A 14,218-nucleotide genomic window follows, 5' to 3' on the forward strand; every position below is an offset into this window, starting at 1 on the left:
TCTGCTCCTGTGACGAGCTGCTTTTGTCTTCAGGCCGCGGTGTGGCAGGCGCTGAATCACTACGCTTACCTGGACGCGGTTTTCCTTGCCGAGAGACTCTATGCTGAAGGTAAGTCCTGTCGCTCTGGCAGCTGGTCTACCTGTTTCCTGCTCACTCACCTGTCTTTCTCACCCTCCTGGCAGTGAGGTCAGAAGAGGCTCTCTACCTGCTGGCTACCTGCTACCACCGCTCAGGAAAGCCGTACAAGGCATACCGGCTGCTGAAGGCTCACAGCTGCTCCACGCCGCAGGTTCGATTCCTGCTGGCAAAGTGCTGTGTGGAGCTGAGCAAGTAAGAACCGAGAGTCCCGCTATACACCTGGGTCATTATTTCAACCATGAATCACATGATCATGGAGGTCCAGTCTGGCTTCTCTGTCTGTCTTTCTGTAGACCAGTCTGTCTCTACCTGGCTATCTGTTTACTAGTCTGTCTTTCTGTCTGTACACCTGTCTTTGTCTGTACACCTGTCTGTCTCTACCTGTCTGTCTGTACACATTAGTGCTGTAACAAGTATCCGGGTGCTCGGGTATTCGTATCTGCTCCCGAAAATTCCAGTACGAATATTTGCGATGTCCGAGATCGTTGATTCATGATCTTTATAAATGTAGTAAATTGTAGTAAAATACGATCATAGTATCATCTGAGGACGATGTATTTTTGTTCTGAGATGCAGATTAATGTAGGATTTTAAGTTTACTAACTAAAACAAAGAGCCGCGGTACCGCCAACGGAGGTAAACACATCTTCTCGATGGTGAAGCTTCCGGTTTTCAAAGTAAAACTAGCGAGAGCTTTTTTCTGTTCAGAAACTGAGACTGAAGTTCTGCTCACAGACATAACTTCTGAAACAATGAATTAGCTTTAACATCGGAGCTTTAGCTTCAGTGTTTACATTCTTTTGACTATGATAACTCTTCAACATTTGACGCAATTAACGAAACTCCATCTTATTCTGAAGAAACAGCCTTGCGCTGCTGAAAGGATGTAATCAACGTGAATCAGATGATTCTGCTGTGAAAAAAATACTTTTTCATTGGAGCTCTGAACTAATATGTGATGATTAGAACGTAAAATACTGAAGAACTTTGAGGATAGAAAACTGTGGAGAACATTTTCAGATTCTGTTGTTAAATGATCCAAAACAGCAGAGATTTTATCCTTTTATGTTGTTTTACTGCTGAACCAGAAGATTGACGGCAAAAGTTTAAAATGACAAACAAAAGGTAGACATGCTTCACACGCACTACCGAGCCTGTATCTCGCCGGTGCTTTTTCCTGAATGAAGCGCGTGCATCGACATCAAATGTCTGACACAGCGCGCCCTGCTGCTCAACAGTTCTGTCACGCGACTCAGACGCTCAGCGCTACAGCCTCTTCAATGAAAATAGTTTTTCTACTGTTTTTATTATCTCTCTTTATTATCTTGTTTTTCGACTGTTTCTTCTGTCAGTCTTTTTGTCGTCTCCTTGTTTTCTGTCTGTTTTCCTGTATTTTCCATCTGTCTTGTCTTGTTTTCCGACTGTTTTTTTCGTCTGTCTTTCTGTCTTATCTTGTTTTCTGAGTTTTTTTCTGACATTCTATCTTGCTATCTTCTTTTTTTTCCGACAGTTTTTCCCACTGTTTCTGTCAACTTGTTTTCCAACGGGTTTTTTTCTCTGTCTTTCTGTCTTATCTTGTTTTTTGATAGTTTTTTTCCAGCCTGCCTGTCTTTCTGTTTTCTCTTGTTATTCGACTGTGTTTCCTGCCTGTCTCTTTCTTTTTTATATCGTTTTCCGACTGTTTCTTCTGTCTGTTCTTCTGTCTTCTCTTGTTTCCAGTTTTTTTTCTGTCACTCTTTTTGTCTCGTCTTGTTTTCTGCCTGTCTCTGTCTTTCTGTCTTATCTTGTTTTTCTCACCGTGTCTTGTTGCTCTCAGGTTGGCTGAAGGAGAGCAGGTTTTGGTTGGAGGCGTGCTGAACAAACAGAAGAATCAGGATGACATCATCACTGAATTCGGAGACTCCGCCTCTTTCACTTTATCCTTACTCGGCCATATTTATTGGTAAAAATCGTCCTTGTGTGTTTGCCGTTTGTGGCGTTGCAGTGTTCTCATGCATCTGTTTCTCTGAACAGTAAGACGGATCGTGCCGCTAAAGGAGCAGAGTGTTTCCAGAGAAGTTTAAGTCTTAATCCTTTCCTATGGTCACCTTTTCAGAACCTCTGTCACCTAGGTAACACTCTTCATCTTCACTGCCTTCCTGATGGGATCCTCAGAGCTTGATTTGGTTTCTTTTGATTTATTTTAGGGGAGAAGCCAGACCCAGACCAAATCTTCAGACTGTCTGCTCTGCAGAACTCCTCAATGGCCCTTCCCCCTTCCACTGTAAGCCCCGCCCAGAACCCTTCTCATCGTCTGGATACCGCCTTAATGGAGACACCTCAAGACACACTGGTAAATAAATGAGCCTGCAACGGAATGAGCTTTCAAGTTCTGATCAAATTAATGGGAACATTCAAAAGTGCAAAAGTACTGAAGAGAAAAGTGAATATTAATCCCTCAATCTCCAATTTGTTGCCCTTTAAGGTAACAAGCAAACAAAGAAGAACTAAAATACAGAAAGTATCAAATGGCCTCCTCACTTCAAAAAAAAATATATTTCACTTTATTTTACACTTTATGTCAAATAATTTATTATTATTATTATTATTATTGAGGCACAATATGATCTTTCATCCTGTTATTATTATATGATGGTTGTTTTTAATACAGTGTTGTCAGCCGTATTCATTTTCCCTCCTTTTTATTAAAATTTCATGTTTTTTTTTATCTTTGGTCAAGAACATTTCGCTCATGTGCTCCACATGTGTACTGCTAGCATACTCACCTGTAGAAACTACAGCGCTGCTTGACGTCTCACTTGTGTGATCAGACGCTGCACCTCTCTGCTAGAATCTGGTGTATTTCGGTGTGGGGTTTGGACGATTACCACGGCTACCGCCATCAGCTCGACGTCTGCATCTACTTTGGAAAAACACTGACACACTTTGGACCTTTTTGCTGGCAGCTGCTCTGCCATGCTTTTGTCACCTGTCAGTGCAGCAACGTGAGAGAGACGGTAGCCCCACCCTTCTGCCATGCAGCAGGAAAAGTAGCGAAAAAGACGGCGAGCACGGCGTTCTCCACGCTTTTGGCGCCGTTAGCAATACCTTTAAGCAGTGGTGGAGCTAGAACATTTTTTATGAGGTGGCAGGAGGGGGGCAGAAGACTTTGATGGGGGGCAAAAGAGAACAGCAGAGTGGAAGGACATTACAAATGAAAGGATCAAAAACATGTATTTCAAACAGTTTTTTTAATTGTTAATAATAAGACAACAGCAGCTCTTTTACCTGAGCTGCTCTTTTCTAAAGCTTAAGCTCCAATCATCTGTCCACTGCTACTGATTTCCTCCCCTAGTTTAAAAAAATAAAATAAAGCACATTTAGAAAAAATAAGTATCTTGATCTTTTCAATGTGTGGTTGAGGTTTTAGGTTTTTTAAAGCTGTTTGTGATTGACACCACTATCAACCAGGGAGGGCCGACCGGTTTCATGACACTCATATTTTGTCCCAAAAACCATAAAAAGAAGGTGGATGATAACGACAGACTTTATTCTGGGGCCCTCCACCGCCACCATTAGCTCCGCCCCTGCCTTTAAGGCTAAAAATGTATTGGTCTGGTAGAAACTGTTGTCTTGGCTCTGGTACCAAACATCCCTTCACTTCACTCTCATGCTGGTGAGAAACGCCCCCTGGTGGACTTGTAGACTTAATAACTGATTTAGGGGAAAGAGGGACCTCATTTGTGAGTTAAATATTGTGATAGGTCATCCCACTTCTAATAAAGATTCATTTGATTTGATTATAGAGGAAAGTGGTTTTAAAGTTTGGATGGATGTTCTGAAGATCCTAAAGCTGAATTCACCAAACTCCCTGACAGGACTAATTATTAGTCTGAGACTGAGACAAAGATTTGAGGAGAAAATCACTTCTTAAAGAATCTTTCATGCAAACATGGATCATGTGTGGGTGAATGCTAGTTTGTGTCATTTAGCACATTTTTTCATGTTTGAAACAATGTTTTACAAAAGCATCGTATCAAAACTTGGTATGGTTATTGATTGATTGATTGATTGATTGATTGGTTTAATTCAAGCATAGATTAAAATATAGCACAAAGACACAATTATTTCAAACTCATTGCAGAAATAATGAAATGCATTGATTTAGACAATAGAAAACAAACAAAAATAAAACACACTTATGTCACATTTGGTTCATTCATTTTTTGTGATATTTAACTAAAGTCAGTAGAGTTTGATTGATTGACTGAAAAGGAGTGGGAAGAAGTGAATTTATATAATCCCACTCCTACTTATTTACTTCTTTTCAGTGTTTTGCATAATTATGTAATCTGGTTTTGATCAGATCAATTGAAAGTTGTTCTTGTTTTTTGTTTCTTTTTTTTGGATTCCCAATTGCAAAGTGAAGTTCTTGCTGATTATTGATTAATCTCATCAAACATTATTTCAGTAAACAGTAACATCAATCATACATCATGTAACAGATATGGAATACTCATTGATTATCATCAAAGTACTTTTGTTGATGCAGAAAAATAATAATTACACATTGAAATCAAGTTTTAAAGTAACAATAGAGTTCTTCTTAATCATTCTCTGAACAAAATCTTATATATTTTCAGTCAACATTAATGATTCACACAATATATAATAATCATTGATTATCTTTAGAAAACATAATTACAATGATCCTGTAATCATTGCTGCATATTTTGGATCAAGTAAAGAAAATTAATACCATAGTGATTGTAAACCTTTTACTGATCATTTCTGCATCTTCTTCACCTTTCAGCTTATCCCATTTCGGGGTCTCCACAGCAATTTGACAGAGTTTTTACCCTGTACTTGAGGGGCACAGGGACCCAGTTAGGCAACTGTGATGTTTTGTTTATATTTGTCCAGACAATGATAAAAAAGTCGCTACTTTTCCTCCTCTCGGGTTAATGCGGGACAGCCTTTATCTCAGTCACAGAAACAGCGAAAGGGCCCCGCCCCCGGCCAGACGTATGATGGGCGAGTAAGAATGTGTAGAAAGCAATATTAGTTACAGGAACGAGCGGTACGGGCCGCTGAGCACGACAGCAGCAGGAGACGCCAACTCAGCGCTTCATGGTGAAAAAAAGCACAATTTATGTTTTTTTCTGTTATCTGTTAGATCACGTGTTGGAACTGCCTAAAACCAACAAATCGGTGCTCCCTGCTGGTGCACGCGCTCAGCCGCCAGACGGCAGGCCCCGGGTCCACTGCCCGCCGAGGCGGCCCGCGCGGGCTAGAGGGGGTCTGCTGCTGCGGCGGCGGGTGGGCTGGGAGGGTGCGTTCCTGCACCTTTTGTCTAAAAACAGTTGCGCTGGTTTAGCTTTTTTCCTCTCTGCTTTTCAGCATGAAGTGGGCGGGTCCTCATGCGCTCCTCCACCTGCTCCATTGACAGGTGAAAACACGCACGGGAGGCAGAGCAGCGTCTGACCGTAAAGAGAGACTTCTAGCGGTGGTATTGATCCAACAGGTGTTTATGCTAGTGGTACATACGTGGAGCACGTGACTAACGCGTTGATTATCAAAGAAAAGTTTGGGAAATTTGAATAAAAGGAGGGAAATGAATATGGATACCAGCACTGTTAAAAACAATGATCATATAAAATTAACAGCCTGAAAGTTCACAAGTTGCCTCAATAATAACAAATTATCTGACATAAAATGTAAAATTAATTAAAACAAATTTGAATTTGAACAAATGTGTTTTTTCCCCACATTTACTGCTTGTGGGGAGAAGCGAGGGAGCACGGACGCGCTCCCTCGCTTCGTGTGAGTGGCGCTTACTTTGGCTATAAAACGTCAAAGTTCTCATCTAATCCGCCTTCTAAAAACAAAGAAAAAAAGCAACACAGTAGGTGCACTGCACTAATAGGGCGTGCCGCACATTTTGGAGAAAATTTGGGACGTTTATGCGCGCCTTATGGTCGTGAAAATACGGAACATAACATAAAACTCATTGATTGCATTTGAAAAAGCTTTATTTCACATTCAAGTTCACACATTTGGAATTCTTCAACCACCAGTTGATCTTTAACTCGTCTTATCTTCATAGATTAGAGTTTCTTTATCCATATTCTTGAATGTATAAATGCTTGAACATTGTTTGAGCTCATTACTGAACTTGTTCCAGAGTTTAGTTCCACACAGAAACACAAAAACTTTTCTTTGTGGTTCTTATCAATCTGACCTTGAAGTTCCTGCATCCTCTCAGTTTGTTCCTCCTTCATTTCTAAGAACTGTTTCTGGATATTTATGGGAATGTTTTCCCACTAGCTCTGGATATTAACTGTGCAGTGTAAAAATCAACAAGATCATTCAGTTTTAATATTCTGGATTGATAAATAAATCGTTAGTGTGATCAAGATAACTGTCTTTATGTATAATTCTGATGGCTCGTTTCTGAAGCAAAAAGAGAGGACGTAGTGAACTCTCATCATTATTACCTACAGGTGAAATATGGTAATATTAAGGAGCAGTACAATAAATATCTACCGTTCTATTCTAATATATATTTAGATTTATTTATAATTGAAATACTTTTTGAAATTTTAGTTTGTTTGTGTCTGATGTGTGGCTTCCAACTCAGTTTGTTATCAATAACGATCCCTAAGAATTTAATTTCTGTAACACTGTCAATTAAGTCATTGTTAACTTTAATTGAGAGCTCTGTATTGGCTTTGTAATTACCAAAAACATCACTTTAGATTTGTCTAGATTCAAAGATAGTTTGTTGTAATCCATCCATGATTTTATTTTGATTAACTCTGTGTTCAACACATTGATAAGTTCCCTTTGATTGTCTGTAGAATAGGACATATTTGTGTCATCAGCAAATAAAATGAGTTTTAAAAGTTTTGAAACATTGAATATATCATTGATGTAGATATTGAACAGAAGCGGCCCAGAATTGATCCTTGTGGGACACCACAACTTATCTTATCTTCTTTTTATCCAGAGCGTTTTTGATCTCCTCTACAGCATCAATGATCGCCATTGAGGATGATCTGTTTTCTCTGAAACCATATTGGTTTTCATTTATTATGTTTTGCTTATCAATGAATTTAGCTCATTTGTCATTGAATATCTTTTCTAGAATGTTTGAGAATTGTGGAAGGAGAGAAATCGGTCTATAGTTTGTAAACAGGTGTTTGTCTCTTATAGAGAGGAATCACTTTTCATTTTCATTTGGTTTGTGAATCTCCCAGTTTGTAATAAGTTACATATGTATGTTAGAGGCTTAGAAATCCTGTTAATCCTGTTCACCACCGTCATATCGATATCATGACAATCTGCTGAGTTTTTACTCTTGAATTTATTAACGATTGATATCAGCTCATTTTCATTCACATCAGAGAGAAAGATGGAGTGTGGGATCCTAGCGCTGGATGGAATATTTTCTATGTTGGTTTTGCACTTTGGAGTTTCTGCTGCCAACGCTGGACCCACGTTTACAAAGTAGTTGTTAAGACCATTTGCTGCCTCATTCATAGAACAGGTTTGACCCTTCTCATCTGTAAAGTAATCTGGGTACGTTCGTTTTTTTGTCCCTTTTAATGATGGTGTTTAATATTTACCAAACTTGCTTCACATCGTTTTTATTTTCATTCAGTAGATTATTATAGTACTCTTTTTTACTGTGCCGTGTTATTTCAGTTTATTTTTGTAGGATTTGTATCTCTGTTCATTTTGTCTCGATCTTTGTCTTAAGAACTTCTTATAGAGGTTATTTCTCTTTTTACAAGCATTTGTAGACCAGTGGTTAACCAAGGACATTTAGTAAATTTGTTCTTGAATCAATAAATTGGACAATTCTTGTTGTATAGTGAGATAAATACATCTAAGAAACATTCATAAGCAGTGTCCACATCTTTCTCTCTGTACACAGAATTCCAGTTTTGTTTGGTTAAGTCATTATTAAGAGAGTTCATTGTTTTTTTTTATTTCTTTCATTATCATAATCAAATGAATTTTTTCAGGAAGAAAACCTTCAGATTAAAATACAATAGTGTATTTACTGCCTTAATGCAGAATAATGTTGAGTTTTAAGATAAACAAAAGAAGCTGAATGCTCAGCACACTGTTAGCGGAAGTGAATAAATCTTCAAAATAAAGTGTTAAACTTCCTAATTTCATAGTAAAAATATTGATGACTTGTTGAAAAAGCTAAGGCTGAAGTTCTGTTTACTGCTTCGTTCTTTCAGCCAAGGCTGGAGTTTAGCACGCTCAGATGAAAACCGAATCTCATTCGTCCAATTGGAAAGTTCTGGTACCAGTTTCCAGTGGTTGTGGTGACTTTAGTTCATATTAGTCTCATCTTCTACAAAGCAGAACAGGCAGTAAATTCTCCATCCTGTTTGGTCTTTGATGCTTCAGATGAGTTTTCCTGTCACGTTTCTTTCACCGTTCATTTCTTTATGAAATGTTAGTACTTCATCTCAGCTTCAACAGAAAAAGACTTTGGGCAAAAAAACAAATGCATGTCTGAGCTAGGGCACTGGGGTTTAGCAAACATTGGTAAGCTGCTTCTTTTTAGGTCATTTTCTGTCATTATTGTCTTGTAATTCAGTTTTTGTGTCACTCAGAGGCTTGTGAAACATAACCAGCCTGTAGCCGCTCGAGTTTGTGCTTAATTTGCTTGTCGTTTGGCTAGCTTAGCTTAGCTTAGCTTAGTGTTTGATGAGATCTTAGTCTTTACAAATAGGATCAATCTTTTAGCAGTTAATTTGGTTTATAGTTAGTTTTCACCTTTTTTATCCCTCTTTTCTGTTTCTAAACCAGTGTGAAACACAAAGAAACTTGATCATTCTGTTCTACTTTTGGTTTTTAAGTTGAAACATTTTTTATTGCATGAAGCGCTTTGAGTTGCATACAAAAATTAAAGTGCTTGTTAAATAAAGTATTATTTGATCCTCTTGACAGGTCTAGTGGGTTGACACTTGGCCTCAGGCAAGACTTCAGAAGCTTTTTTTAATCAAACTAATCTGATTTCTCTGATGTTTCTTCTTGTCTTTCAGGAACTGAATCGTTTGAATCTGGAGTCGTCTAATGGAAAGCTGACGTCTGATTTATCAGTTTCCTACATCGACTCCTCCCTTATCTCCCCGGAAACTGGCTCACTTTTGGGAAACACCGTTTCCATGGCAACAGCTGGCTCCATCCTGGCTAAACAGAACAAGCCAAAGAGTGGAAGAAGTTTGCTGGGGGGCCCGGCAGCGCTTAGCCCCCTGACTCCCAGGTGAGTATGGGATGATGTCAGTAAACCTGAACCTGAGCTGCAGAGTTACAGATTTCATCGGCTGCTAACGGTTTTGAGGTTTCTGAGTGGATACACTTTGCTCTGTATACTTGCTTTCACTGCTGTCCTGCATTTCTTTTGGTCAGATGTTGGTAAAGGTGCTACATAAATACAGGTGTAGCTGCTGCCAGGTTCCTAAAGCTCTACAGCCTCTTCCTGAAACTCGGTTCAATAATGTGACGCCTAACTCGCTGATGCAGCACAAGTGAAGGCAGTGAAGAACATGGGAGCTAACACGTGAACCCCTCTCCACAGGTCATTGATTTCTTGTTCAGAAAACTTTAGTTTGGATAACGGGCTGCTGAGCTTTCTGATCCTTAATTCAATCTAGAATCAGGGTTCCAACCAGCGAAAGTCCACAAAGCTTCAGCTCTAAATAGTGCTACGGTTATTTTAATAGTCGACTAATCACAGATTATTTTTTCTGATCAGTCGACTAATCAGGTCATATGCAAAATGGGTGTGAAGCACACATCTTAACCATCATTAGCTTTAAAACTAACTAAAAATAAAGACGATAAGGATGATAATTTATTAAACTTTGAATGAATCTTGGAGCCTCTGTTCTTCATTTGAAACGATATTAAGTCAAGAAATTGGCATCCGATAAAAGGAACAATTTTTCACAAAAGATAACGTTTTCATTCCACTGTTTCAAATATATCCATAGAAGTTACCTGCAATACTGCTATTGTGAATGCTTTTTGCTGAAGTTGTTGAAGCTTTTTGCTAAAAACTTTAGGAGATGACAGATTAGCCAAAAACTAGCATGATGCTAAAACATTAGATAAACTCCAAATGTTTTGAAAATGACTCTAAAAGATGAAAACAGCCCATGAATATATCTAAAGACTTGTTGCTAATTTACTTAAAATTTTAAATGTAAAGACTTCTTTATTCATTCCTATGGGGCATAGTTTGCTTAAATGTCTCAAAAACTATCAAGCTTATGAATACCAAAAGTCGGGCAGTAATGTCCTGAACCAGCTGAATGTTTTGATACTAAGATTACTGAAATCATTGCAAGTGTGATTGAGTTTTTACATGCCAAAAAACGTACGAAAAAGAGCATCACTATGGTGAATGCTTACTAAGCAAAACTAAACATTCACACAAAAAAGTAAATTTTTTGGTGCTGAATGCTCACAACTTTGCTCAACTTTACCACACTCTGACTCCGTACAATATAAAGTAACGACTAATCGACTATTTAAATACTCGATTAATCGTGGGAGCCCTAAATTGACAAAGCCAGTCGCATTTGAGTTCTCAAATGGATCAACCATAAAAGACAGCTTTGGAAGTTCACTTTGGCAGCCATTTTTCAAGATGCCCGACATCTTGGATTTTCAAAGGACTCAGGCTAATATGACAAGCATCCCCTCCAGAATCTGGTGCTTGTATCACACTCCACAGAACTTTTTGTTGTCCGCCCCAGTACTAGTATGTAGTAATATTTAATCTCATCTTGATAAAATAACACATGCTCAGATTACATTAAGTACTGCTGCCCAACAAGGTGTAGGGACATGCATTGTTTACCTGTTAAGGTAGCTCTGAGTCCACTCCCAGGTGTCTATGATGTATTAAGACCAGGTATCATGGTTCCATCTGTGTGTAGCTTCGGCATCCTGCCCCTGGACCCCAGCCCAGGAGAACCCGCATATCTACAGAACTTTTCAGCTACCATGGAAACGCAGACTACAACTCCCAGCAAAAAGGTACTACAATATTTTATTGTTTCCGCTGTTGCTAATGCTATTATTTGCATTTCATCCTTCACCTGGACTTGCATTTGTCACCTGAGCTCACTGGTTTTTCCTCTGTCTCAACCGAATTAACCTGTACTCACATCCCCTGATCTCACCTGTCTGCATCTGCTTCTTGACATTGCATGTCCTCACCTGTCCTCCTTTGAACTCACGTGTTCTCCTGAGCTCACCTGTCCTCTTCTAACCTCACCTGTCCTCCTCTGACCTCACCTGTCCTCCTCTGACCTCACCTGTCCTTTAACCTCACCTCTCCTCTAACCTCACCTGTCTTCCTCCAGTCTGTGTCCAGGATCAGTCAGTCCAAGTCTGTCTTCAGTCAGAGTGGGAACAGTAGAGATGTTCTTCCCATTCCCTTTAACCAGTCCCAGACGTCTGCACCTCACACCAGGTAAGACTCACAGGTGCAGAGGGGAGGAATTGGACACTCTGTCTAAATGCCATCTTTTTGTCTTTGTCAGCGGGTCCCCTCAAGTTCTCAGTCCTAGCATGTCTGGTCCCCCCAATGTCCAGCCCAGAAGAAGCTCCAGACTCTTCACCAGTGCCAGTTCAACTGCCAAGGTGTGCCTGGTAGTGCCCTCTACAGGTGTGTTGCTTCATCACATGCAGACTCACAGCTGTGTGTCCTTGCAGGAAAACAGTAAGAAGCTGAAGATGAAGTTTCCCACCAAGATCCCCAACAGAAAGACCAAGTGTAAATCAGCAAAGACCTCCAACAGCAGCAATCTGAATGAAAGTCTGGACATCCTGCGGCTAGATCCCAGTCTGAGCCTGCCGGACGCCAGGATCCCACCCTACCAGCGGGCGGCTGCAGGTACTTGAAGCTCATGTTAGAATAATGCATTTCATTATTATGCTCAGCTGCAGTAATGTTGACTTCTGATGGACCAGAAAGTCTTGAAGTTCCTGCAGGTTCTTTCAGACACCATTGGTGCATTGAGGGTTCAGGTTTTCCTGTACAGGCCACGCCCCCTGCTGTAGCATTACAAACAGTTCTGGTTTCTCTAGCTGTGGTCAGATCCGGTTGCGTTTGTGTTCAGACAGTGTGATGGCCTTGCTGAGGGACTTTGGGCGGGGATACCAGGCACTGTGCTCCTACAGCTGCAGAGAAGCCATCAACATCCTGACCTCGCTGCCCCCCCAGCACTACAACACTGGCTGGGTGCTAACTCACATTGGAAAGGCCTACTTTGAGCTGGCAGAGTACACACAGGTAATTCACTGCATACACACTTACCCTCATAGCATTCCCTTACCAGCTACATTCCTTTAATCTGATCAGAGATCAGATTTCTGTTGTGTACCGACAACATTTAGCCTTGGAATAAAGATCTGTACAGCTATGAGCGTCCTGGTAGACATGGTTCTCCCAGGAGACGCAGTTTTCTCGGAAGACGCGGTTTTTCTAGTAGACGCGAGACGCGGTTCTGCCAGTAGACGCGGTTCTGCCAGTAGACGCGGTTCTGCCAGTAGACGCGGTTCTGCCAGTAGACGCGGTTCTCCCAGGCGACGCGGTTCTCCCAGGCGACGCGGTTCTCTCCAAAGACGCGGTTCTGCCAGGAGACGCAGTTCTCCCAGTAGACGCTGTTTTCCCAGGAGACGCGGATTTCTCGGAAGAGGCGGTTCTGCGGTCATGTGACCTGTGCCGTGGGGCCAGTTTGTGACTCCATCTTGTGTCCTCAGGCGGAACGTCTGTTCAGTGAGGTTCGGAGGATCGAGTCGTACCGGGTAGAGGGCATGGAGATCTACTCCACCACACTGTGGCACCTGCAGAAGGATGTCGCCTTGTCTGCTCTGTCCAAAGATCTCACCGACATGGACAAGAACTGCCCTGAGGTGAGAGCACCAGCCTCAGTTAGTCCAGCAGATGGAGCTGTTCTCTGATTGGCTGGTCTCTGTCTGCAGGCCTGGTGTGTGGCAGGAAACTGCTTCAGTCTGCAGAGGGAGCATGACATTGCTATCAAGTTCTTCCAGAGAGCCATTCAGGTGAGCTGCTGCAGACAGGTGAGGGCCAGGAGCCTCTGGGTGTCTATGGCCGACACCCAGAGGCACAAAATAGAGCTGGGCGATATGGCCAAAATAAAAGTCTGGATTTTTTTTTTTTTCATTCCAAATTTGATTTTCGATTTAAATCGATTTTATTTCCTCCCTCTTTTATTTATTTTTTTAACAAATGTTACAAATGACAAAGTATTTTTAACAAAAACTATTTTATTTTTGTATGTCTTTTGAAATTGTTTCCAAGACAAACTCCAACTAGATACAAGCTGTAAAAATGTTTATAGAACAATGCAGCTGGTGTTTTGTGAGCTACCGCTAGCTTAAGCATCCTATAAAGAAAAATAAAATAATCATTCAGCAAAGCACTTTCAGTAGCAAAACCCTTCAAACTGAAGTTGCTGTGTGTGGTTTTATGCTTTTGAAGTTACGACCTCAGTGACCAAAATACAGTTTTTGTCTCAATAAAAAAATATTCCATTTTTTTTTACTGGTCAAATTATTATATTATTTTACTAAGACATTTACATGTGTGTTAATTTAGAAATATGATGTTGAATGCAAACAAAGAGAAAGTCGCAACATAAAAACAACCTCAGATAAAAAACACTTTCTTTCTAAGTAACTTCTTAAATCTCTAATCAGTCTTTGCTCTCTGGTTTTCTATGAATATTTCTATGAAGAGCTTTATTTTTTATCACAAATTAGTTTTTTCTTTTCTTTAGCAGCTAAAAAGACTCATTTACACCCTAAGAGGAGAGCTGCAGTCAGTCACATGTTCCCTAAACCTGATTAGGACATTTAGTATTTTCTATAATTTTTTAAGAAAACAAAATTGCATAAAATCTATTAATAAATAGTATTAAAATGTCTTTATTGTCTTCTAATTGTAAACTCAGAACATGCAGAAAAAACAAGAACAGATTTAGCAAGTGAATTCTCTTTTCTTAATTCTTTGTAGATCTGGAGAAAGCTTATGACAGA

General features: G+C 40.1%; 1 protein-coding gene across 2 annotated transcripts in view; it reads left to right on the forward strand.

Moving 5' to 3' along the window:
- Positions 1–14,218, forward strand: part of cdc27 (cell division cycle 27) — a 31,122-nt gene that overhangs the window by 12,175 nt on the left and 4,729 nt on the right. For both annotated transcript variants that reach the window (XM_024262536.2, XM_024262537.2), the window contains exons 2-14: positions 34–109; positions 184–331; positions 1,956–2,081; positions 2,153–2,250; positions 2,326–2,471; positions 9,187–9,407; positions 11,089–11,188; positions 11,518–11,627; positions 11,698–11,797; positions 11,870–12,050; positions 12,277–12,449; positions 12,920–13,072; positions 13,142–13,222. In XM_024262536.2, the coding sequence (XP_024118304.1) occupies positions 34–109; positions 184–331; positions 1,956–2,081; positions 2,153–2,250; positions 2,326–2,471; positions 9,187–9,407; positions 11,089–11,188; positions 11,518–11,627; positions 11,698–11,797; positions 11,870–12,050; positions 12,277–12,449; positions 12,920–13,072; positions 13,142–13,222 (1,713 nt within the window). The remainder of the gene's footprint in view (positions 1–33; positions 110–183; positions 332–1,955; positions 2,082–2,152; positions 2,251–2,325; positions 2,472–9,186; positions 9,408–11,088; positions 11,189–11,517; positions 11,628–11,697; positions 11,798–11,869; positions 12,051–12,276; positions 12,450–12,919; positions 13,073–13,141; positions 13,223–14,218) is intronic.

The sequence above is a fragment of the Oryzias melastigma genome, unplaced genomic scaffold, assembly GCF_002922805.2.
Source record: "Oryzias melastigma strain HK-1 unplaced genomic scaffold, ASM292280v2 sc00335, whole genome shotgun sequence".
Lineage (NCBI taxonomy): Eukaryota > Metazoa > Chordata > Actinopteri > Beloniformes > Adrianichthyidae > Oryzias > Oryzias melastigma.